The 24,383-nt window shown below is 44.1% G+C and overlaps 5 protein-coding genes across 7 annotated transcripts; 1 reads left to right on the forward strand and 4 right to left on the reverse strand.

Annotated features, from left to right (window-relative positions):
* Positions 1-8: 8 nt before the first annotated feature.
* Positions 9-2,074, reverse strand: LOC122612552 (transcription factor grauzone). Its single transcript, XM_043786255.1, has 4 exons — positions 1,879-2,074; positions 1,048-1,826; positions 770-964; positions 9-710 (listed from the first exon to the last, which is right to left on the reverse strand). The coding sequence occupies exons 1-4, from the start codon at positions 1,993-1,995 to the stop codon at positions 35-37; spliced, it is 1,767 nt and encodes a 588-aa protein (XP_043642190.1). The 5' UTR covers positions 1,996-2,074; the 3' UTR covers positions 9-34.
* Positions 2,075-3,023: 949 nt separating this feature from the next.
* On the reverse strand, positions 3,024-20,099 carry LOC122612572. Of its 3 annotated transcripts, XM_043786281.1 has the most exons (12): positions 20,013-20,099; positions 15,520-16,375; positions 8,397-8,732; positions 8,078-8,333; positions 7,414-8,012; positions 7,070-7,352; positions 6,760-7,003; positions 6,541-6,701; positions 5,798-6,064; positions 5,321-5,485; positions 4,124-5,223; positions 3,024-4,061 (listed from the first exon to the last, which is right to left on the reverse strand). In XM_043786281.1, exons 2-12 carry the CDS (start codon positions 15,715-15,717, stop codon positions 3,258-3,260), a joined length of 4,413 nt encoding a protein of 1,470 aa, XP_043642216.1. In that variant the 5' UTR covers positions 15,718-16,375; positions 20,013-20,099; the 3' UTR covers positions 3,024-3,257. The 3 variants fall into 3 exon arrangements, with proteins under 3 accessions (XP_043642216.1, XP_043642217.1, XP_043642218.1); XM_043786282.1 differs by lacking the exon at positions 20,013-20,099 and having other exon boundaries at positions 5,321-5,476; positions 15,520-16,291; XM_043786283.1 differs by lacking the exons at positions 5,798-6,064; positions 20,013-20,099 and having other exon boundaries at positions 5,321-5,476; positions 15,520-16,291.
* Positions 10,758-11,802, reverse strand: LOC122612573. Its single transcript, XM_043786284.1, has one exon. The coding sequence runs from the start codon at positions 11,465-11,467 to the stop codon at positions 10,829-10,831; it is 639 nt and encodes a 212-aa protein (XP_043642219.1). The 5' UTR covers positions 11,468-11,802; the 3' UTR covers positions 10,758-10,828.
* Positions 19,993-21,389, reverse strand: LOC122612574. Its single transcript, XM_043786285.1, has 3 exons — positions 21,040-21,389; positions 20,653-20,686; positions 19,993-20,590 (listed from the first exon to the last, which is right to left on the reverse strand). The coding sequence occupies exon 1, from the start codon at positions 21,301-21,303 to the stop codon at positions 21,073-21,075; it is 231 nt and encodes a 76-aa protein (XP_043642220.1). The 5' UTR covers positions 21,304-21,389; the 3' UTR covers positions 19,993-20,590; positions 20,653-20,686; positions 21,040-21,072.
* Positions 21,390-21,896: 507 nt separating this feature from the next.
* On the forward strand, positions 21,897-24,381 carry LOC122613501. Its single transcript, XM_043787703.1, has 2 exons — positions 21,897-23,789; positions 23,855-24,381. Exons 1-2 carry the CDS (start codon positions 22,039-22,041, stop codon positions 24,213-24,215), a joined length of 2,112 nt encoding a protein of 703 aa, XP_043643638.1. The 5' UTR covers positions 21,897-22,038; the 3' UTR covers positions 24,216-24,381.
* The last annotated feature ends 2 nt before the right edge of the window (positions 24,382-24,383 follow it).

Here is a 24,383-nt window from a genome sequence, read left to right on the forward strand (position 1 = left end):
AGTACATCTAACCAATTTCAAATAGAAATCAGTTTCAATCTGTGGTATCGGCACTGAGACACAAAGTGAACTCGATGGTATCGCTCTTAAGATCCTCCTCGGTGTTTGTCAGCAGAATGCTGTGAGATTCCACATCATCGCCCTCGCCCGTTGAGATGGTCAACACACTGGGTGTCTCCTCGCCGATGGCTTTTCGTTTCTCGGTGCGTGCCTTCCGTGCTTCCTCAAACTCCTTGGGATGACACTTCCTACGATGCGTGTGCTGATTCGCATTGGAGTTAAAGGTCTTCGGGCAGTGAGGACACTTGTATAGCACCTCGCCCGTATGCATGGTCATGTGTTCCCTCAGTGTGATGGCCTTCTTGAAAGCCTTACCGCATACACTGCATTCGTGCTTCCTATCCGTGAGATGTACATATCGCTGGTGACTCAGCATGGCGCTTCGATTGGGCGAGACCTTTCCACACAGATCGCAGGTAGCAGCAGTGCCATTATGTCGCCGCACATGCTTCTTAAGGCTATGCTTGTTCTTGTGCCAGGATCCGCAGATGTCGCACTGAACCTTGGGCTCCGTGACACCAGCGTGCTCCAGCTGATGTCGCTGGAAGGCAGCTCGTCCACGTATAACCTGGGCGCAGATGTCGCACATAGTGCCATAGTTGCCATGCGCCATCTTGACGTGCGTGCAAAGCAGGGATTGGTTGGGAAATCTATTTGAAAAATAAAATATCAGTGATACAACTTCAAGATGGGTATAACCAAAATGTACCTCCTCTCACAGAGATCGCACACCACATTGCGCTCCTTGTGGATGACGCGATGCTGATCCAATAGATACTGCTTAGTGTATCTTTTGGGACACTGCTCGCACATAAAAGTCTTCTCCTCCTCCGGATGGTGCTTCAGCAGCTCATGGTTCCTCAGGCACTGTTTGTCTGCAAATCGCTTGTCGCACTGTGTGCATCTGTAATTAAATTTACTTATTGGTTATGGATTCGGCTCATGGGATTTCTGCTTTAGATTGGCTCACTCCACTTTACCACTCACTTAAACTTCTCCGGATCGGCGTGACGATCAATGTGATCGGTGAGAAACGAGCGCTTGTAGAACTTCTTATTGCAGCAAATGGCATACCCCTTGCGATGGTGCTCCTGCAGCATGTGCTTGCAGAGCTGCAGGAAGGTCTCCTGCCCCTCGTGACACACGTCGCAGGTGAGTCTCATGTGGGCAGAGATCTTGGCATCGATATCCAGCATGCACTGTTTGTAGTCCGCATAGCGTTTGCTTTTCTGCGGGGTTCCTTCTGCCTTGCACGGGTTTCGTTTCGCCCTCGATTTGTTCGCCGGAGGTTTCGATTTTTCAGTAGCTGGTGGAGAGGGCAGGGGATGATGTGCTTTACTTTTGGCGGTTGATCGCGTTTCTCTGCGCTCTTCTGTGGGTAAGGTGGCTGTGGTTGTTGGATCGTGTTCTTCATCCTGTTCTGTTGCAGGGTCTTCTTTGATGAACTGCTCCTCTGGTGGGTTGGATTCCGTCTGCTCCTCCTGCTGCACTATCACTTCGCTGAGGAACTGCTCATTGGTGAAGGAACCAGCCTCGCTGTCGCTGGCATGTAAGCCCAGTTCGTGGTCCACATCCTGCTCCTCGTCCTGGTGCTCTGGTTCCTCATCGGGCTCTAGTTTCCCCTGATCCTGGCCAGATTTCAGGGAAAACCTTTCTGTGAGCAAACGATGTGCACTTTTCACGGCCACATAGAAGTTGTGAAAGTCGTTCACCTGATTCCAGCAGGTCAAACAAATCACCGTGGATATGGGATCATCGCTTTTTGGCTGCAATTGAAACATTTACGTATGCCACCAAAATAACAATCCAGGAAATTACCTCAAACCAAAAGTATTTGGCCAGCACATTGGCCACATTTAGGGAAAGGCCGACATCCTCGAATATCCGAATCGTATCCGTATCGTTCACGTTGTTCAGGCACAAACGGCAAATCATGCTTAAATTAATGCATTCAAACCAAAACCAATTTATATATTTCTTTATATCAAATCAAAACATAAACACTTCTTCGATATATGAGATGCGATTATCGTGTGAAGTTATCGGCCACGATATCGAATATGACCACAACAAATCGAAGTTAGCAGAAAACTGTCGGTAATCGATATCGATAGTGGCGCTAAATTTTGAAATGATTTTGAAGGTCCGCATGTTAAATGAAATAAATAAATAGAACATCGGACTTTGTTTGGAGAATTGGTAATTTATTTAAGATAAAGTTCAATTGTTTATTTATATAATTATATAACTAATTGGTTTCAAGTTTGTAGTTTTTGTTTGTATTTCTTTTTGTTGTTGTTTACTTTCTACCTTCTTTCGCTCTAAATTAATTACATGTAAAATCACAGCAGTCTTTCATTAAAAAATAGATTTATCAATGTTGTGTTTAATCCGTAGAATATAACTCTAAACATAGATCGTGTGTATAATAACAGAACAAACTTTCACACTACATTCATAAAAAATGTTTAAAATTTAACGGAATCAAGAGCTTACCACTAATCGGAGCTACAAATTGCCACTGCAAACTAACTACAGATTTAGTAATCACCTATATATATTAACATTAAGGTTATCTATATCTCATACAGATATAGATGTACGTATCGTCATTGAACTGAGTTGACAAAATAAACACTTTTATCTCGTTTACGAATTGCACAGAAGTCAAAATTATCATTAGTCGATATATGTATATATAGTATAGTTCTAAATATTGATAATCATTACGGCTAGAACGAACGTTGGTTTCCTTTGTATGAAATTTCGGCTACTGGAATGTATTTTACTTGCTCCTGTTGCTGAAAAACCTTGCGCCATCAAATTTGTAGTACAAATTCACTAAACTATCTTGGCATGTGCGTTATTCGTTAAAATATAATATGTTAGCGAATATTTCAAATATTTCTACACGTATTTACACGTTCCTTTTTGAATTGAACTACCTAAGTATCGGTGTGGTCTACGAAAAAATTGAAAAATGTATTTATAATTGATATTCAAAATTTTGATTACGCTACTGAACATGAAAAACGGGAAAGGGATAAACTTTGTTAGGAAATTGATACATAACTCCTGTCCAATTGCTACTGGTTTAGGATGGCTATATCGTACATATCGACTTTAATCACAGCTACGCAGAGTTTAGGCAAGGCGAGTAGTCATTTTGGGTAGCTAGCAGGGCGGGATGCCTTCATTTAGCCTGCCACCTGCTGCATGGTGATGGTGCTGATCAACTGCTGGCATATCTTTCCGTACTCGAACTGGTCCCCGGAAATGCGACGCAGCTTGATGCCTTTGCCGGCGCCATGGTGATCCCGGCTGCGTCCCTCGCACACTTGAAGCTCGATCTGCAGGCCCCCCGAGTACTCCAAACTGAGATTTGTGGTTGGCTCGCCATATCCAGAGTGTGAGGCGAGTAGGGAAGCCGCCTCGCAAGCCAGAGGATTAGAGGTGGATGCATTTGAGGCACTGCTATGGCGCGATTCCGCTCCACTGTCCTCCGAGCTGATGCTGCCCTTGTGCAGGACAAAGCCCTTGGGCGGCATTGTCGAGTCGATGGTCTGCTTCACCATCTCCAAAATGCGTGTGGAGTCCAGATTGGAGCACTCATGTGGCAGCGGCACTTCGTAGCACATCTCATCCGACATGCGCCGCGAATCGCACATGGAATCGGGCGTTAGATGACCACATTCCGTGTGATCGCCCATCTCCGAGTGGGAATCCGATTTGAAGCCAGAGCTGGCCGATGGCTCCTGGCAGGGCGACAAGTTATTCGAGTCATTGCTTAGTGAATCATCAGAGAAGCCAAGCGATTTGTCACTGCCCCGCCGGCATTGGGCTTCGGTTTGAGCTTGGGATTGGGCTTGGGTAGCATGGGAGGAGCTACTGGCTACTGGACAATGACTTCCAGCGCCCGATTCGCAGTCTAGGCTGGCCTTACGTCCAATGCCCCTGGTGATCGAAGGCATATCGCTGCTGGGCTCCGTGATGATAAGCCCCTATAAAGAGATTTTAGTGAACATTTATTGTCTGGATATAAATAAATCCCTATTGCTCTCACCTGCAGTGACATAACTGGAGTGTGCTGCTCGAGGGAGTCCTCACTGTCACGACTATTGTCCGAGGATAGAGCCACCAAAGTGATCTCGCTGCCCTGGACATCGGTGAGGCATATCTGCGGCGTAATTCCTCCCGTACAGCCCGCATATGGAGTACCCGTGCTGATGGTGTGACACATCTGCCCGTTCCCATTCTCCTCCTGAATGATGCACAAATTGGGCGAAGCTGGCGGCGTGGGCACGACCCTTACAGGTTGAGCGGGCGATAGGTTAAGCGGTTTCATGTCGTAGTACGCAGCCGTGGGCATGAACCAATTCGTGGCTGCATAGTCCGTGGGCTGCTGGTCCATCACGCCGCCGCAAACATCCATGGACAAGTCAAGAGGTTGATTGGCAGCGGCGGCCGCTGCTGCTCCTTCGCTGGCGGCCGAAGTGCCCCTGGTGATGGAACCACCAGCACCACCGGTACTTAAACCAGAGATGCCCTTGGTGATCTGATGCAGCGGTGAAGAGCCACCGGCGGCACAGGGCAGGTATGGATTGGGAGAGCAACTACCGCTGAAGCTGGTGCTAAACACCGGCGACTGGCAGCCGCTGCTTGAGTTCGAGTTGCTGGCGCCCAAATTAATGCTGCTGAACTGGCCAACCAGCTGCTGTTGATGCTGCGGCTGCAGGGCCAGGGTCATAGGTTGATACTGCGTATAGCCACAGATCGGTTGACCAAACATCTGCTTGGCGGAGGTCAGCGAGGCATTCACAGCTCCGCCCTGCGGCATGCTGAGCGGCGACACACTGAAGCTGAGCATGTGCTGTTGCTGCTGCTGCTGGAGATGCGAGAAGTGGCTCTGGTCGAGATGACCTCCACTAACCGCCGCCGCACTCGAAGCATGAGCTGCCAGTCCCAGGAGCGGAGCCAGGTCCATCGGCACCACATGCGTTGAGATTATTTTGTTGGCTATTTCGAAGCTAACACGCTGCTCCTTAACCAGTCGATCCAGCGCGGGCATCAGATTCTTGATGGCTTCCGGAGGTACTTCAATGTCATGGCCACGACGCAGAGCCAGCTGCAAGCCCATGCCAGGTTTTCCATGTATGGGCGAACCTATTAAACAGTTTCCGTATTTAAAAGATATTTAATTTGTTTAAAAAGTAAGCTTGTGTAGAAGCTTGTTGCGTTTGTATTGGTCTTTTTATCTCACCTGGCAAACTGATCGAATTTTCTAAAAGCGGCGGACTGGGTGCAACCAAAAAGTTTCTCTGTGCAATACCTTTCTGCAGGGACTGGCATTCCTGCAGCGGTCCTTGGAACTGGCTCTTGGATCCCTCCGAGGCTCGACGCACTGGACTGTATCGTCCTATTGTCGCTAGATGACAGGCAACAGGGATAAAAGAAGAGAGGATCGAGAGTGTTAACCAATTGCTACTATTATTTTGCTTATAAAATAGTTTCCTTCGAGTTACACATGTAACATATCAAGTAACATTTAGTAAATACATTTAGTCATGTGAGTAATCAAATATTTAAAGTTCAAATTAAAGTAAAATGAAAAGATAAAATGTAGCTAAATGTAGAGGAGGTTAAAAGTGAGTATATGTATGCTGGTTACGAGTTTGGTTATCATTTGTACACCTTGCTTAACTCCAGGATGAGGCAACAGAAAAAACTCAAGACTTACCACCCTCCTGGACGGTGGGCAACTTCGAGTGGATCACCCGATGGATGCGCCGATTGTTGGGCGCCACCAGGGGCACGGAACCACCAGCGGCCGCTACCAGGGGCAGCGAGTGGGGCGGCGATAGGCCCTTCGACATGCCCATGGGCAGGGCCACGCCCACCGGGTAGGTGCCATTGGGGGGCGATTGACTAAGAGATTTCAGGGTGGGAGGCAGATAGTCGCGGTTCATGCGAGACTCAACCTCGCGAATTAACTCGGGTGGAATCACTATCGTTTTGGGCGGTTTTGGTAGAAGGGATTTGTAAGCAGCGAGATCAGGAGCGGTAGCGGTTGTAGTTGTTGTTGTGGTTGTTGTGCAGTAGCGGGCAATGCAAAATTATCAATTGCAATAAACCAAAAATGTTTACATAAAACGAAAGTTTAAAAAGGCAAACCATCAAATTATTACAGTAATCAAATTATAATCAAATACAAGTATACAAAATTAACAAGTGATCATATCTCTCATATAAACACTACAAAACTTAATATTTCAATATATCACTGATTTCAAGCTATTTATAGAGCGCCATGCAGCTATAACAATTAAGCTGTTGAAATATTTAAGCCGAATTTAAATAAATTCTCAATCTTCTTATGTCAGATTATAAGCCTATTACTAGTTATATTAAATGGCGTATTCGCAATGATTCAAAACATTCACTGGATATCTAAAAATATTTAAGTTAGCCTTCCTAACGCACCTGGCGGCCTTTCGGTGACCGTGAGCAGTCCTGTTCGCCGCTGCCGCATATTGGAGGAGGTAGTTGGCGCCTGGGATCCTGGTCCGGATCCATGCGCTACGGAGAGATCCTCCGTGCAGCCCACCGTGTGGCGCTGGGTGCCTCCTCGCTTTTGCATATAACTAAAAAAAAAGTGAATGTTAAGATGCTTTTAAAAAGAAAGGGTAAGCCCAAGTCAACCTTTGCAGCTCCTCGTTGCACTCGCCGGTGGCATTCTCCTGGCAGCACTGCATCTGCGCCACGGACTGTTCGTTGAGCGGTGACAACTCCTGCACGGCCAAAGGATCTGTGCCGCAATTCGGGTTGATGTAGTAACCGGCCGTGTCCATTTGCTGACCCTGAGCTGGAACCACAACGGTACCCGTGGCGGGATAGTAGATGTGTAGATTTGCCCCGCCGTCTGAGGCACGACGCCCAAATGAGCCTAGAAAAAATGAGTGCAACATTTGAGTGGTGCATGAATACTAGCGTCAGATTGACGAATACTCACTGGCTCCCATAACGACGGGCGGCTTGAGCAGATGCTGGTCCTTGATAGTGAGGTTGTGCAGGGGCTGGTTCTGCAGCATGGGCAGATTGACTGGGTAGTAGGGCACTGGCTGAGCGGGATCGCTGCACTGCGGTGGACACTTGAAGTCGATGGGCGGCACATGGGGATTGGCCAGCGCCTGCTCGTGGGCCACATCTCCGGGACCCACCGTATGGCGTCGCGTATTGGCTCCATTGACGCCTCCACCAGCATGTGCACTCAAATGCTGCGCATTAGCAGGAGGCTGGAAAAAGTCAAGCTTGTTATCGAAAGGTTTTCAGAGAATCATATAGAAGTGGTCGTACATCATTTGATCGCGCCAGGCATTCCAGCTCAAATTCACCATATTTCTCCAGATCCACGGCGACATCGGACCAGCCAAAGCCCAACGCTGTGCTGGAGGCATTGGCATTGCTCAGCGGACTGAGCCGGTCCAGAGATTCCTGCTTGACGGGCTCCGAGCGATCCACCACGCCCGTCGTGATGCTCGTCTTACGGGATCGGGAGTAGGCTAGGCTGGCGTGGTGCTGCAGTCTTTGGTTTTCGCGTCGCCGTTGCTGCAGCTTGTCATGCAGCAGGTTGTAAATGGCGTAGATGTTGTCGAATCGCTGCTCATGCACCGACTGCGCTATCATGTCGGCGGTCAGTCCAGGCAGTTGGAGCATGTGCGTCATCACCACAGAGTCCAGTTGCGGCGCTGAGTCCGACGCACTGCCCAGTGAGGATGTGGACGCCGATTTGGACACTGTTCCCGATCCGGGGGCACAGGACATGTCGCCGAAACGCTCCTCCTCCTGCATCTCTGACTGCCACTCGCTGAGCCAGCGGTGCTTGATGATCTGCTTGATGGTGTATCGTCGATCAGGCTCCACCACCAGCATGTTCCGGATTAGCTGCTCGCATTCTGTGTAATATAAATTAGTTTATTACGTGTAAATAGGTTCGTTTAAATATGTTTCTAGAGCTCACCTTGCGACATAAAGAAGGGAATGCGAAACTTGCCCAACACCACGCGGCTTTTCAGCTCCAGGATGGTCTTACCATCGAAGGGCAACGCTCCACAAACCAGCGCGTACAGCACAACGCCCAAACTCCAGATATCCGACTTGGGTCCATCGTATTCCAGGCCCTGGAACACCTCTGGAGCGGCGTAGGGCGGTGATCCGCACCAAGTTCTCAAGGTGGCACCCTCGTCATAGTAATTACTGAAGCCAAAGTCGGCAAGCTGCAAGGCACAGAAAACAACTTAATTCCAAATACCATCAATATGATATGTATAATAGCATACCTTGATGTTCATGTCCTTGTCGAGGAGGACATTCTCGGCCTTGAGATCGCGATGCACCACCCCCCGCAGGTGGCAGTAGTGGACGGCCGAAACGAGTTGGGTGAAGACGCGTGCCGCCTCCGGCTCCTTCATCCTGCCATTGGCCACCAGATGGTCGAAGATCTCCCCATTGGGCGCATACTCGGTGACCAGATAGATCATCGACTGCGACTCCATCACCTCGTACAATCGGGTGATGTGGGGATGCCGCAGCGACTTCAGTATCGCTATCTCGCGGAACGTCTTGCTCAGGTACTCCTCGTTCAGACATGTTTTGTCTATGATCTTGATGGCCACCTGCAAGAAGATGTCGCGAGCAAACAGGAACAAGAATTTAGCCAAAAAACCAAAAACATCTCATCCCCCACCGCCGACTGTTTGTCGTCTCACTGGTTTGTTTGGCCCAGGTGAATGAACGTTTGCGGTGGAGCAGGAAAAGGGGGCGAAATGAGATTTAAAAGGTACGCGAATCAGAAAAAAAAAACTTCCGAAAATCAAGATAAATGTGTGGGTGGCACAGAAACCAAAAAAAAATGTGTCTCGCTTGGCTAACACAACAGTGGAAACAGAATAACTGCAATTGCTTCTGAAACAGTTTTACTACTGTATCATACATAAGTTTAAGGTCAACCATATTATATTCTTATTAATACATTTAGACAGATTATAGTTACTATTTAAAAGAGATACGTATTTAATTGGAACTCTCAGGCTTTATTCATAACCAAAGAATCGGTAAGTGGGATAATTCAGTTATGTTTTACCAGTTGAAAAGTGTTATGGTTTTATCTTAGAGTGAAACCACTGTAGGTGTTCCTGTTACCAGGCGTCTCTGTGCACCATACATGGCGCGCGTGCTCGGATCTCGGGATCTCTACGGATATGTGAGTATGCGATATGGATGGATGATGATGAGTGCGGAGCGGTGGCAATGTCTGCGGCCAAGACAAGACAACAACATTCTTTGCTCACGACTTTCGTTCGCAGACGACGACGACGACATTGTCGTTTGCCGTTTGCCGTTGCCGACTGTTTATTTGCTTTTGTGTATTCGCGAAACATTTTAAAAATTTAACACAATGTTAAATAATTAACAACACAAGTGAGCGCACACTCACTCAATCGCCCCATCTCTTTCTACACAGCTGTTCCTCTCTCGCTCGACGACAATGAGCAGAAGCATCATCATCGCCACCGGTTTCTTTGAAACATTTTTGTTATTGTTTGCTCAACATTTAAGCAAATTCTTGCTGCTTCCTGAGTACTCATTGCTTTAATATATTCCGCTTTTTTTAATGCAGAATTTGTCAAAATATTAGCATCTTTACAAAGGCAGGGAATTTTAATTCGGATGCCGTTCAATAAATGAAATTCAATCACACTTTGAGAGAATTCCATTGCGAGAGAGACTTTGAACTTGAGGCAAGTGTGCAATGCAAACTATTTGTTTCTAATAAAGACGCAGAGCGTTCTCACCGCCGGGCGTATGGGGCGTATGCGTAATGTTCGTTGAGCGAAATAGACGAAGGGGCCGGCGAAAACGAGATGAGTGTCAAACTTTTACATAATTGCATGAAACAATTGCTGATTCTGCACTGATATTACGTCCTACAAATCGCCAATGCCACGTGAGCCGGTTTGAACTTCAGCCAACGACGGGAAACAAGGAAAAACAAATTGTGGAGGGGGGGAAAGGAAAAACAGTATGGAAAAACAGAAATGCCATTGCCACGTGCCGTTTGACCTTTCCCTTTGGTCGCCGGCGAATGCGATGAACCTCAAAGCCGTGCTGCTCGCAAATGAGACATTTCAAAATAATCGCAACCAGAAATACACCAACAAGTGTACAAGTATAGCAGTTGTGGCAGAAAATACCAGTGTCGCCGCCGTTTGGGAATCCTTCAAGCCGAAGGCGAAAAAAGTCGTATCAAAAGGTCCTATTGATTTAAAAGGCTAGCTCAAGGCAAGGTCTAAAATGTTGTTGATTACGAGTGTCGCCCATTACGAGTAAATGTAAGTAAGGGGGCCCTGAAACAATGTCAAGAATTTCAGAAATGTTTGTCTGCAAATCGCAGTGCCTGGCAATCTGAGAAACCAATTGCTTCGTAATACTTTCTCGTAACTAATGTTGCCAAAGATTATTTGCATTTAAATTGGATTGGATAATACTTTGTTGTTATGAGTACCACTTGAAATAATACTAATTGAGTTACAGATATTTTTTTATTGGTTTTAAAACTTTGTTAGCTTATAGTACAGTATAAATTTTTGATGAACCAAGTAAATAAATCTATGACAGTTGAGAAAGAACCATTATTAAACTTAATTTTAACGAAGTTAACTTCAAGAATACTTTGTAATTTTTTAAATTTTAAAGTTTGAATCAATATTATCTACATGCTACCTTTCCACAACAGCTTATTTTCACTTTCCAATTGATTGTACTGCTCCTTCAATTCTGCGAGCTCCTTTGAGTTCTGAGCAGCCAAGCGGCACAATTGGGCATTTAGGCCAACGATTCGTTCCCGCAGAGCATTCACTGTATATTGGCTAAGACGTTCGGGCCGAAAGACGTCCTCTTTTATGGTGGCCACAAAGTGCCACATATCCTGTAGCTCTCCGCGCTTTTCGCTGCAATATAGCTTCAGTTTTTCATTGAGCAGCAGTTTCTCCTGTTCGATTTCGTTAATTGAACTTATTAGATCTGCAGTGGATGAACTGTTTGGTCGTGGATTTCGACCAGTTTCCGGCTCTTCGCAAGGACGCGTCTTTGAAGCTGTGTCCTCGTCATCTTTGAGTATGAAATTATTGGGATTCAGCTTGACTTGATTGCATTCGAGATATTTTTGCTGCGCCTTCAGGCGAGTCAATTCACACAGAACAGCGGTGGGTGTTGGTTTTGGGGCCCTGATCTTGGGCGGAATTTTAACTTGATTCCGCTTGCGAGTGGGTTTTTCCGGCGCTTGAGCCCTTGGAGCCGTTGGCTTTTGTTCATCGTCTTTTGCACTTTCCATTTGGGGCTTCGGTAGCATGTGATTGTTGCACAATATCCAAGGAAAGAGTCCTTGCAACTTCTGCAGCGCTCGTTTGGTTGTTGTTATTTACACGCCGTAATCAAACGTGTTGCCAGCACACCCACCCACCCACTCTTTCCACGTGTTTAATCGATATGCGACCTCCTTCGTTGCCACCTGTCCCCTCCTCCTCCGCTTTTCCGGCTGCTGTGCCAAATATTCGATGCTTGTGTAAATGGGGTCAGTAAACTTTATTTGGCTTGGCGGAAATGTACAGATTTCCAACCCGGTAGCGGTAGCTTTCAGTGAAAATGGAAAATCGATTAGTACAATTACTGTTTCCATGTCAAGGCCTACTTAATTGCCCATGGAAAATGTGGCAAACGGGGTCGTGGCTTGAGGACCACTCGCGTGGTTAACCAATTGCTAATCAGTACTTCTGGTGGACAGGGGAAATCCACCTGCTCAATCCTCAAACCTCAAGTGACGATCAAATGTTTGGCGCGCTAATCAAGTTTCAATCAAACCAAAACGATGGTAAGGAAATACAGTGGGCCTGCCTTAAGTAGAACTTATATATAAAGAAAGCAAAAAAATGCTAGTTAAATGTATTATATATTTTATATATAAATCAACATGCAGTTAACTACAATCCATCGAATGATGTTATATAGTAAACTTCCCTGTATGAAAGCTCTACTGTAAACAAACTAATTATGGTTCTTTATGTACTGGTAATACAAAAGTGCTTCGTAATGAAGTTTCACTGTTTGTGCGGAGGAAACACATGAGTTTTTGTTGATTTATTATTTGTTTTGCTATCGCCTGCAAAGTCAAATCGGGCAGCATTAACTTGGCGCGTGCTGTTTGTCTTCCGTCTCCCTTCCACCCGCCAGACCACCACCCACTTACGCCCACCACCCACTCCGCTGTGGGTGTGGCGGTGCGAGTGAGAGGGCGAACGCACGTGACTGATTTGCGAATTCACTTTTACTTGCGATGACAAAACATCGTGAAGGAAAACTCAGCAGCAGAAGCAACTCCACTGATAGCATTTCTGGTTATCTTTGAAATGAATGCCCATGTATGGGTGGTATTTTTCTGCTGCAGATAGAGCATACTTTTATTACTATCAAAACCATACGAATAGGAACGTGGAAATAATAGGGAAAAGCAAAAGATCGACCTTAGATTTAGTGCGCATAATTTTTTTGGGTTTGTAAACACACATACGAAAAATATATGATAAAAACCGCAGACACAACAATGGTGAGCTGCAAAAAGCCGCGAAATTGTTAATAAAAGGTAAATAAAAATTGTTAAACGATTTCAGCCGCCCATCTCGCTCGCACACCATCGCCGTCCCGCTTGCACCCGCTCGTTTTCGGTCTGACGCGTGTTAGATGTTCAAACATGTTTTCGGTCTGCTGGCCAAAAGGCAACGCTCAGACGGCAGCTTAAATATTTGCCCATAGCGAAAGATCAATCAACAAATGTGAGCGAGACGGTGTGAATTGAGCAGAAAGAGACGGGGAGAGCGTAGGGCTGCACCGAGAGAAATATTCACAGAAAGTCGGAGAGCTCTGGTATCCCCAGAAAAAAATCTACACCTTTGAAATATAATGCAGAGTACTTTTAAGCAATTCAAACTCATATTTGCTATTCGTATTTCTATATAAATTAAACACAAAAATGTATAAAATATTTTCTAGTCTTTAAAGGTTTAAGATGCCCAACGAGGACTTTCTTCATTCATTTTTCTAATTATATCCTTTTCATTATAAATTGTTGCATACTTTCAGATACGTTGTTACCATTTTTATGGGGTAAAAGCCTAGTACAGTATATGTTGTTTCCCTATTTTGTAATCCGTTTTAAGAGTTACATTTTAAAAACAGAAAAAGTGCCCTGCTTTTCTCTATGTGAGAAACACGAGAGGAATATAAAGTGTCTACACTGCATGGCTGGTGCTTAATTGCATCAATTGGAGCATTAAAACAGTTGCCAAGGCAACTGGAGAAAAAATTCAATTAAACTAAAACTTGCCAATTGAGTGCGAACACATTCCGCACACAAAGAAAGTAAACTGAAATTCAATTTTAAACAGCACATGAAAGCGATCAAGAGAGCGTAGAACTCTAAACAAAGAAAGCAATCAATTAATACTATTTATATAGGCTTAGATATGATAAAACGCTCTATTTCAGAGCCATTTCTATAAGATTTTCACTAGAGAAAACCATGTAAACTAGGTTATGGTTTGTTTTTACGATACTCGGATCAAAGTACGTATCGCACACTTTCTTATCGATGGCACTGCGGCTTCTTCGGTTTAAACAAATAATCATAATTCGAGTTATTTACTTTGGTAGGCTCGTATGTGTGCGATGTGCACCCAAATTTGTGTGTACAAGTGAACTTTTGCCATTCTCCATTGATAATAGTGAATTATTGGCAAAATGCGCTTAAGAGAGATAAGCCACGAGCTCTAAGGCAATACACATACATATGTATATATGTACATACATAAGTACTGATATTCATTTGTATTCAGATCGTAACGTACTCATGTTTGACCAACGTACAGATAAAGCTATACTATATAGAGTGAGTACATATATAAGATAAGTGGGCACCATTGGACCTTGAAGTTGTCGAACAGCTGTGTTCTTATCAAGGGAAACTAAATTTCATTACAGTCAACAAACAATTCGCAAGATCGATGGAAGCTGATTCGATTTGTTTATCTGCTTTGAAGTGCCACTGGTGATTAAATGGGATTACTCTACCACTTATGGATATCCATTAGTTCTACAATTATTCGTTTTAGCCCATTAAATGTCACAGCATTATTCATTAACGATCGATTTCGCCAGAGGCACGTGCTCATCGCAAATTCCTCAACGCAGTCAATTATGCAAAAAATGATTGTTTGCTCTATAAATTTACATGCTTTTTTGTGTTCGGTTCTGTTTTCATTGCAGTCAATGTAGAATTTCACTTGACAATCCCAATTAACAAGTGTCACAGCTGTTCCTGCTGTGTTAGCACTTCGTCGAATGATTCCACCCACAATGGCTGATAAAAAAAAATGTGAAAAGTTGTAAAACAAAAATGCAGGTGAGTCAATCGCTTAGATGAACCAAGTAAGAAAAGACGCTTGATTGTGATTTAGCCGGCTCATCAACTTCAGTTGACTTTATGGCAGGAAATTCTCGGAGGGAAAAAACGATAACAAATGCATGTATCATCGCAAAAAAACAAGAGACAAAATCAAATTACTTCCTCAAAAGGTTCACACTCGCACACACATTCACATGGCAGTAAGGTAATAAAAAACACAAAAACAAAAAACACTCACACTTTTGGGGAGCTTTACAAATGCGATTCAATTAGCATCTACCGATTTCCACCTCCGGATTCATATCCCCCCCCATTGTCAATCGAAGGCAAACAAAAAGCCAAGTCAGCGATTCAGCATCGGAATCAGAGAGACCGAGATGCCAAAAACGAAACGAAACGAAACTCCTGATTGTCAATAAGTTGTGTAAATAATTATTGTACACATATTTACGCGGCAATAAACAAAATCATCAAAGAACAACAACTAAAATCAATTCGATCAGCGCAAATGCGCAAAAAACACGCAAGAATATGCTGATTGGTTGAAGGCGTTCAATTTACATGTGCCTCAAAATGCTGAACCAACTTGATTGTTAGAACTACTATAAATCGTAATATTGTCTTATATATTTGTATAGACATTTACATAATCAAACAATCGAAAAAATTCGTTACAAACTGATTTGATTGAGATGCCTCTTGAGCTTAAAACTTCTCACTGCATTTTGCTAAAAAATCAACATCCAGGAATTAGGAACAGAAAGATACCTTCTAAACCCAAGTTGAACTTCATAGATACTTTTAGATATATTTAACTTTCATCTTTACAGAACATATTCCATTTTTTAAGCTTGCAGAATGCAGTTATGACCAACTGGTTATCGAGTTGTTAATTGAGTGGGAATCGGGACTTGTTTATGGTATTTGGCTTGCTGATGGGCACTCACCTTTGTCTTGGTCACAATGTTGGTGGCCAGCTTGACCACGGCAAAGTTGCCCTTGCCGATGGTCTTCTCCAGCTCATAGTAGCCGACGCGGAGCAGCTTGTCCACGGATATCTTGCTGGTCGATGGCACCTTGTAGTTCTGCGGCGTTGAGGATGTGGCTGGAGCTGCTGCTGGCCCAGCCGTTGGTGTGGTGGCCATCGCAGCTGCGTGGGTTTCTTTTTTTGTGCCGTAGGAGGTTGGGGCTTCACTGTACGGTGGCAAATGGATATCGGATGCGTAATTGGCTTTTCGCGCACAGGAAATTCACTTAAAATGCATTTTCTTTTGTCGCGCAGTTCAAACGCGATCGCGAGAGTTCATTTGCTGGCGGCGAGTCTGACAAACCGGAGAATGCTGAACCGGAGAATGGTGAACCGGAGAATTGAGAACTGAGAATTGGGATGCGGGTTGGGGTTTGGGGGCTGGGGGTCCGTGTTGGGGATCCGGGTGATTGGAGACGGGGGAGCCGCCGCCAGCAACAGTGGGATTTTGTGTGAGATGTGGTGAGCTTGCGGACTCTAAAATATTCACTTAACTCGATTAAGAGGTCAATGGCAGCTTCTCGTTCGGACTTTCCAGCGGATTCTCGGCGGGCAGTGGGCCATGCCCACCTGGCAACTCCAATGCTCACTTTATTCTTTAGCTTTTTTATTTTTTTGGTTTTTGATTTATTGGTGCGACACTTCCTCGAACGTTTTATTTGTTCTCGATATTTTGTTGATTTTACGCAGGTATTCAAGTCTCGATTTAATGGCTCTTTGTTCGCATTGAACGCAAATTACTTTTCACATCTCGATTGTGCACTTTTTGTCACCGCCTTGGGGGAAAAGAAGGAAAATTATTAAATAGGTATAACACTTTGTCTAGTCCAACGCTTTTGACCTTGGTTTTTCCATTTATATTTTTCTTTATCGCGGGTGGGCGTGGCGCATGTGTGCGTGTGGTTTAATGAGCAAAACAAACACCAAAGATAGCAAAAAGAGCAAAAGAAATAAACTAATGAAAACAGAGAGCTGTGTTATCTATTCGACCAGAAATCTCAAAGAAAACAAAAGGCACATGAATGTTTTTGCAGCTATAACCGCTTTTTGTACTTTGATTTGGGAATGCTTCCACTTTATTTTATTATTTTAGTATTCAAATAAACGAAGTGATAACATTTTTTGTTTAGTGATTGTCCATGAAAAATGTAACTTTTGAAACAAGGAATAAAATAGTTTATCAATCTTTTGTTATGCTAAAAAAATACATTATATCTGAAAGATTTTTTTTCAAAAACAGCATATGATACAAAGTATCTATTAGTTCCACATTTTTTTGTATTCCAATTTTTTAAAAATTTTTTTTAGTTGAATTTAAGAAAGTATCTTGTAGTTATTAATATACATTTTATGTAAAGAGCAATAATAGTGGTAACTTTTTACGCTCAGTGTAACGCTAAGAAAACGAAGCGCGTTAAGACCATGATAAAAAAAAATGAAAACAGGGCCCATGTCTGGAGTTTTTTATTTTTTTGGTTTTTTTGTAAGCTGATCGCGCGAAGGAGACAGCAAGTAATAGGGGCTCTCAATGGGTTAATGTACAGCATCAAGGTCGCAAGAAAACCGGGCACTTGCACAGCCACATTCGCACATAATCGTGAAGCGAAAGAGACGGGGATAGCGGTGGGGGGCAGGAGAGGGGGAGTCGTCAAAAAGCTCATTGAAATCAATTTAGAGCAGAGTGTGTGCGAAGAAGAGGAAGCAGGCGGCGACGACGATGATCAAACATTAACCCACCCAACCAACACTCGCCACACCACACTCGCATAATCCAAACAAATTGTTTTCCCCCGAAAACTTTCTCGTGATATTTTCGCGGGTGTGAAAAGAGCCGCGGCAGCTGGACACCTCGTCCTCTCGCTCCCTCTCGTTCCCTCTCGCTCCCACCGATTTTCTCACATTTCTAAAAAGGTTCTCGCGTACGCTTTCCTATTGTTTATTTGCATTTATCATTGGAAAGACACAAAACAGTTGTAGAATTTTTGGGGGAATTAGCAAGCGGTTGGCGTACCGGAGACCGAATCACCCGGAGTACGAAGTGCACGGAGTCAAAAGTCAAAACTGAATGAACTTCCAACCTGGAAGAAGCCGGAGAGGCTGCGACCTCGCTTCCAGTTCCAGCCAGCCACACACACGCACTTCCACTTCCAGCGCAGAGCGAGAGGGAGCGACTGGAAGAGGGAGACAGAGCACGCAGGCAGCACTATGTGTGGTGGGGATGCAAAAGACGTCACCGGGTCAAAGGTGCTGAAAATCCACTAGATATCGCACCGTGTACTCAAAGAGGAGTAACGCAGGCATATTAAACTTTTGGCTGTTTATTTTCTTTTAATTAATATATTATTTATTCCTGTATGACTAAATAGTAATTAATTTAAACTTAATTAAAACTTTGGACTAAGTTATATTTATGTTCAAAAAGAATCAGAATATTCAAAAGATTGATTTCAAATAAAATGAAATTTGAGTCTTCGTCCACAGGGATACAATGTATCTAAACATACAAATTTCAAAACTATCTGATTTTAAAAGGTAAAACACGCGGATTATATCCGTATATAAACATGGAGAACCTTAACATTTAGAAAACTGTTTTAAAACTGTTTTTGAAGCATTCAACGTATGTATGTACATATCTGGCCAATTTTGCTGATAACTAGCAGTTGTTTTGGCTCTTTTTTACCAAATCGCAGAGACAAAAATGATTAAAAAACATAAAAACAACGGCAAGCGAAAGGCCGAAAAGAAACGACAAGTAAAATAAATGAGGCAACAAGCCGAAAGCAAAAGAGAGCCGAAAAACCAAAGGCAGAAGCAACAACAACAACCGCAACAACAACTAGAGAACTTGGACTTACACAGCAGCCAAAGCCAGACAGAAAAGCAGACGGAAAGAGAGGGGGCGTGTGGGAGTGGGGGCGGCGAACAGTGGGTAGTGGGGCAGAGGAAAAGGGATAGGGCGATGGAGCAAAGCAAATACGCGAGAGAAGAGACAATCGTGGGTTCTCCATCGACTGACAAAGCCAAGAGGGAGAAGGCACTATCAGCAGGGCGCCCATTTGCATGTGTGTGCGTAACCGGGGGCGCAGCAACAGCTTGTGTATGTGTGTGGGGGCTTGGGACTCCAAGGAGTCAAGGAATTTCACAGGAAAACTACCGCAAACCGTATGAAAATTACAATTACTGGGACATACACAAAGAGAAAATTTGTTGTGGGATTTCAATTGCAAATATATTTGTGTATCTTCAAAAAATAGCCAACTAAATGTATATTCTAAGAAATACTATAGAATGTTATTTCACTAAAAGCAAATACAACAGAAAACAGAGAACTAAATTTAATAAAAAATATTTTAAAATCTATTAGACATTAGGTATATTAGACATATACCGACATTTTTAATGTTCGTTAGGTTATTTCAATCTGCCATATGACCTAAAAAATATCTCAAAATTCATTTACAAAATAAAGCATAATGAGTACGTACTCATTGCTTTTCAATGGAAATACCATTGGGCAAAAAACTGTGACCAATAAGCATATGGAATTTCATGGGTTTTTTGTTTTGTCACAACCATAAGATAATAAATACAAATTCGTTTCAGAAATGTCCACGATAAACGTTCTAATTGATGAAACAAGATTTTAAACTTCTTTCCTCCCTGTGCAATTGCATATGTGTGAAGACAAAAGAAAGAAAAAGAGTTTGTCGAGGTCGCACGCACTTACACACACACACACTTACACGCTGTTTACAGGAGAAAGCACCTGCAATTGATAACGGGTCGCCAAATGGTAAATAGTACAAACAACTCATACGCAAGGCGTCCAATTAGACCACTCAACGGCAATTGGCTTTTCGCTGCCCCTTATTTGCGTTTTACCGGAGTTGCTATGACGTACGCACGCACACACACACACAAAAGCGTGCGAGCGAGTGAGAGCGAAAGAGGGCCCCCACCACAAACATACAAACACACACACACATCCACTCGTACGCGCTCACACCGTTATGCATGGGAAAACGTCACGACTTCCAAAGTGGAAAATCGTACGCGCATTTTTTTTGTTTTCCTTTTTCCACGACTCGGAATCGAAGGTAAAACTTGCCGCAGCGCACGTCACATAATTGCCATTCATGAATATGTTTTTAAGCTTCCGCATCTCGGTGGCCGTTGGAGATGGCCGCGTGGGTCACGAGCACGTTTATTGCACTCCATGTTGAGGGGATCGTGGAGGCGCAGATCGTGTCACGCGCTCATCACTGAAAATAGGTGCTCACCACACACACACACATGCAACAGCGCTGCTGCTGCTGTGTTGTTGTTATTCCGCTTTTCTTTCAGCCTCCGCAAAAACAAAAACAACAACAACAATAACACTCACAAAAGCTGGTCAAATACAAAACACACTTGTAAATTTATTTAATCTTCGCTCCAACGTTGTTTTTCTTTTTTTTTCGATTTTTTCATACGCTCTGGTCCCGCTTACACATTACGATTTCTATCTCTCCGCTCTTCTTCATTTTACTTGATTTCCATTTTGTCGCTGCCTCCGCTTTTATTTTAATTTTTTTTCGCCTGGCGAGATTTCTTTTCACGTTGAATTTATACTACATATATTGCATTTATATTATTGCGCTTATCACTGGCGCTTTGTTGCTGGCTTCTTGCCTTTCGCTTACATATTATATTCACTTGGTTGTTGGTGTGTGTTTGCACTGAACAATCGGATGCGGATTCGAATTCGCGTGGGCGCAGCGTGCGACGCGTAATTTTGCATTTAACATTAAACATGAACACACATAAATAAGCGCCCTCGGCTGTTCTATTGGAATTTTTTTTCTTTTTTTTGTGTTAATCGTGCCGTCGACGGTGATTCTGATTGGACAACACCACCTGCTCGCGAAGCAAAAACTCGGCACCGACTCAGTGTGGCCGTGTCGTGGTGCAGGCAAAATGCTGAAATCGATGACGGCAGCGAGACAACTCTGTGGGAGAATGCGGCAATTAGCCAACACTGGCGGCGCATTTAAATTCGTTTCATATTTACCAACACAATCAGCATTCGATTAAAACATTTAAATCTGCAATTAAAAAATATATATGTTATAGAGTTGTAGAAAATATATAAACATTACTTAGCCGGAAGTGCTAAGTATGTTATTCAACTTAAGATTATACGTTTTATAAGATTTATGTAAATAATTTAAGAGTGTTCAAAATTGGAAACTGAACTATGAATTATTTTTAATAGTATACTAGTTACCAAGTTTTGGCAGTTCTTTCTTCAATATTAATATGTTATTTTCAACTAGCGAATTTAAAATTAAAATCTTTAGTTCCGTAAACTAAGGGCTTCATTTCATAGCATACTTTCAGGCGTTCATTAAAGAGTTGTATGGAAAGAACAGAAGCAATTGTTTTGGAAAATACTCACCAATAACTGATTATATCCCTATCTCCTTGGAGCTTAAAGATTTAGTTGGCGCCTCTGATTGGGCGCTTTCTTGGGCGCCTCTGCTGTTTGGGGTCGCTGACGAATGACCCTGGTGTTCTCCGCCACCTGTCGCACTTTCTGGATCAGGATGGTCTTTGGAATCTCACGAGCCTCGTACCATCCGGGATTCACGGCTTTGACCCACGAACTGGCACTGCACTCGAAGCTACTCAAAAGTTTTGCCACGCCGCCAAAGGACACCATTTTTTTTCTTGAGAAATAAAACTTAAAAATTCTTTGTAAAATATAGAACGATATGGAAACTGGATGCTGTTAACTTGATGAAACTTGTGAATCAAATAAGCTGATTTCATTGTCGGGTCATGAAAGTCCATTTCGACGCTTGCTTTTGTAACGGTAATTTCTCCTTCCTGCGCAGCCTGGAATACGCACCAAACTAATCGGCATCCTGGAAGGGCGCCGTCCATGAATGAATGCCTTCCAGCTGGCCGTTGATTCAGCTTTCCACCAGCAGCCACCTGAATGAAAATGGAGCCGGGAATTTCACTACACCACTAAAATTGCGGAAATTGCGTAGGTGGAGAGAGAGAGAGAAAGAATGCGCGAAAGGACGAAAAGAGGAACGGAAGTTACGCACTTGGAGCCGCGTGACGTTATTTCAAAGTTTTAGCATCACTGCGAGAAACTAGGGTAAACAAAAGTCAGTAACAAGTTTTTAAATTAATTTGAAAAGCAAGTTTTGAAAATGCATTGATGAGAAAGGTTCTTTTATATATTAATTAAATTAACATGTATTTTTTTTTTATATAAGTAAACCTTTCTTGGCAGGCCGTGCAACACTTGTCAGGGTTTTTCCCATAACAGATATGGCACGAAAAGTGCATCCAAAATTTTCAATGAACCCACAAGCCCCAGATAAACCGGAAAAGAAGAAAAAAAAAACCTCCAGCGAATTAAAACAAATCCATTAATTCCAGAATGGTTCGAAGCAGGGTACTGACTAATTCGGTCAAGCAGGCTTCGATGAGTGCCTATCAGCAGTTGTGGCAGCAGCAGCAATTCGCCCGCGGTCCATTGGTTGCGGCAATGCCAGAGTATTGGCATTCAGTGTGCAACAAATTGGGTGGCGCCATGCCGCGAATGGCGGTGATGGCTCCGCCGGAAGTCAGTAGCCGGAAGTTGAGTCGACTGCGGCGCCAGCTGATGAGATCGCCACGAGAAACCGCTCCGATTCAGAGCTTCATCCCCAACTACGGACTGCAATTTCAAAGGGGCTATGCCAATGCCGGAAATGGATCCTGTCCAAGTGGAAGCGTTTCCAGGGCAGCTCTACTGTCGCCAGGTTGCATCCTAGCCGCTTGTCAAAATCAGTGCTACGATGGTGTTCCAGCCGTAGGAGTTGCATCCACGCCGCAGCAGCCACATCTGCACCTGAATCAAGGCAATTTGTTCAATTATCCGGCTGCAGCTAGTGCGTCGCAATGGCAACAGCAGCAGTATCAAGTGCAGCAGCAGCACAAGCAATTTCTGCTGCAGCAGCAACAGAAGACAGCACCAGTTGGTATTTTGAAGAACTCCTCAAGAGCTGCAGCTGGCCAGCAGTTCAAAGGGGATTATCATATCATCAGTCCGGCAAAAACCAAGAAAGTGACCATCGGAAGCACTTGTGACACCGCTGCCACATATCAAAAACCCATAGTGGAGCAAATCAAACTTGGGCCCGACATTCCACCGAAGCCAAATAGGAAAACCAAACTGATTACACTGAGAAAAGAGCGACAGCAGCTACAGCAATTGCAGCTGCAACATGAGCTACTCAAACAGCGGGAATCCATGCAGAAGCAAAAAGAGCAAGTGAATCCAAAGGATCTACAACATGAAAAGATTTCATGGAATCAGAAACATTTGGAACCAAATACATGTGAGAGCTTCAATTTTGGGAAATTGGCAGATCGTTTTATCAAAGGTTTTAGCTGCGATTCCGATACCGAAACTCCCATGTTTGCGGCAGCCAATGCTGAAATCAAGCCAATTAATCCAGGAATTAACAAACAATATTCCAAAAACTTCTCTTATGAGGGAGCAGAAGTCAAAACCAAACCGGAAAAGTTGGAGTTGTCCAACAGGGAGAGTAAGTCACCATCGACATGCTTGTTTGATCGCATTTCCAAACGAATGGAGTTGGAAGACGACAGCAGCACAATTACACTGACAACAGAGCAGAAGCCATCAAAACCACCATTTCAAAGTCGCACTTCTTTGACCGACAAAGCCACGAATACTGGGCCTGATCCACTGAAAAAGTATCTAAAGCCCGGGCCCCAGAAAGCCACCTCGACCACCTCAGCAACTAGTAAAGGATCGAGGAAGATGAACATCAACGAGCTGCTGCGACAGGAGAAAGTGAAGGGCCTGGATGACAATCCCATGTGGCACTCGCTGATGCAACTGGTGGCACACATGTGCGAGGAAAAGGAGAAGGGCGACAGCGGGCAGAAGAGTCGTTTAATGGCAGGATCTGGACAGGATGGTCTACGCAAGCAATACTCCGTATACCTAATGGTTACCTCCGATGAAGAAGACGACGACGACGACGACGATACTACGTTCACCAAGGCAAATGGCGAACAGAAGGGCAGTGCTCCAAAAATGGGTAACCATCAGGGGATTCATGGTGGAAACGAGTACGTCGAGCGGTGCAGCAATGTCTACCAGGCTGAGCATCCTGGGTAACTCAACTCAAATATCTTGTGGTATATTCTGGTTATATATTCAATCCTCTTACCTACCTTAGGCTAGTTCGCCGTAAACGCTCCAGAAAGAGATTGAATCCCCGCCTGCGTGATCTTTCCATTCCGTATCCCAGTACGCAGACGCAGTTGCCAATGAGGAGACCACTGCACTGGCCCAAGCCAGATTACTCCAAGCCACAAGGTCGTTCCAGTCGTACACGGAATCCATCACGTGCTCGATCCCACTCCTCAAGCAAACCCATTGTAGGCAAGCGAAGTCAGAGGTCCTTGAGAACTACGCTCGACGAGAAGCGAAGCTGGCGTTTGTGGCAGGATCTTCCGATGACCGCCAGAGCTCTGAATAGAGCATATAGTCGCATGCTGAACCTATCAGGAGCTAATCGAAACTCCACTGAGATATAGAACATCTAATGCTTGTTTTGTTAACTGACAGACCAATCATCATCAGATCATCGACGAACACCAAAAGGTCAGCATTGTTTCCCCTCAAAGTTATGTGATCACTTCGTTGAAGAACAAAGCTGAGCTTTTGTATTCGTCTTTGATCTGAGATATTTATTCCTGCTACAA

Source organism: Drosophila teissieri, chromosome 2R (assembly GCF_016746235.2).
Source record: "Drosophila teissieri strain GT53w chromosome 2R, Prin_Dtei_1.1, whole genome shotgun sequence".
Lineage (NCBI taxonomy): Eukaryota > Metazoa > Arthropoda > Insecta > Diptera > Drosophilidae > Drosophila > Drosophila teissieri.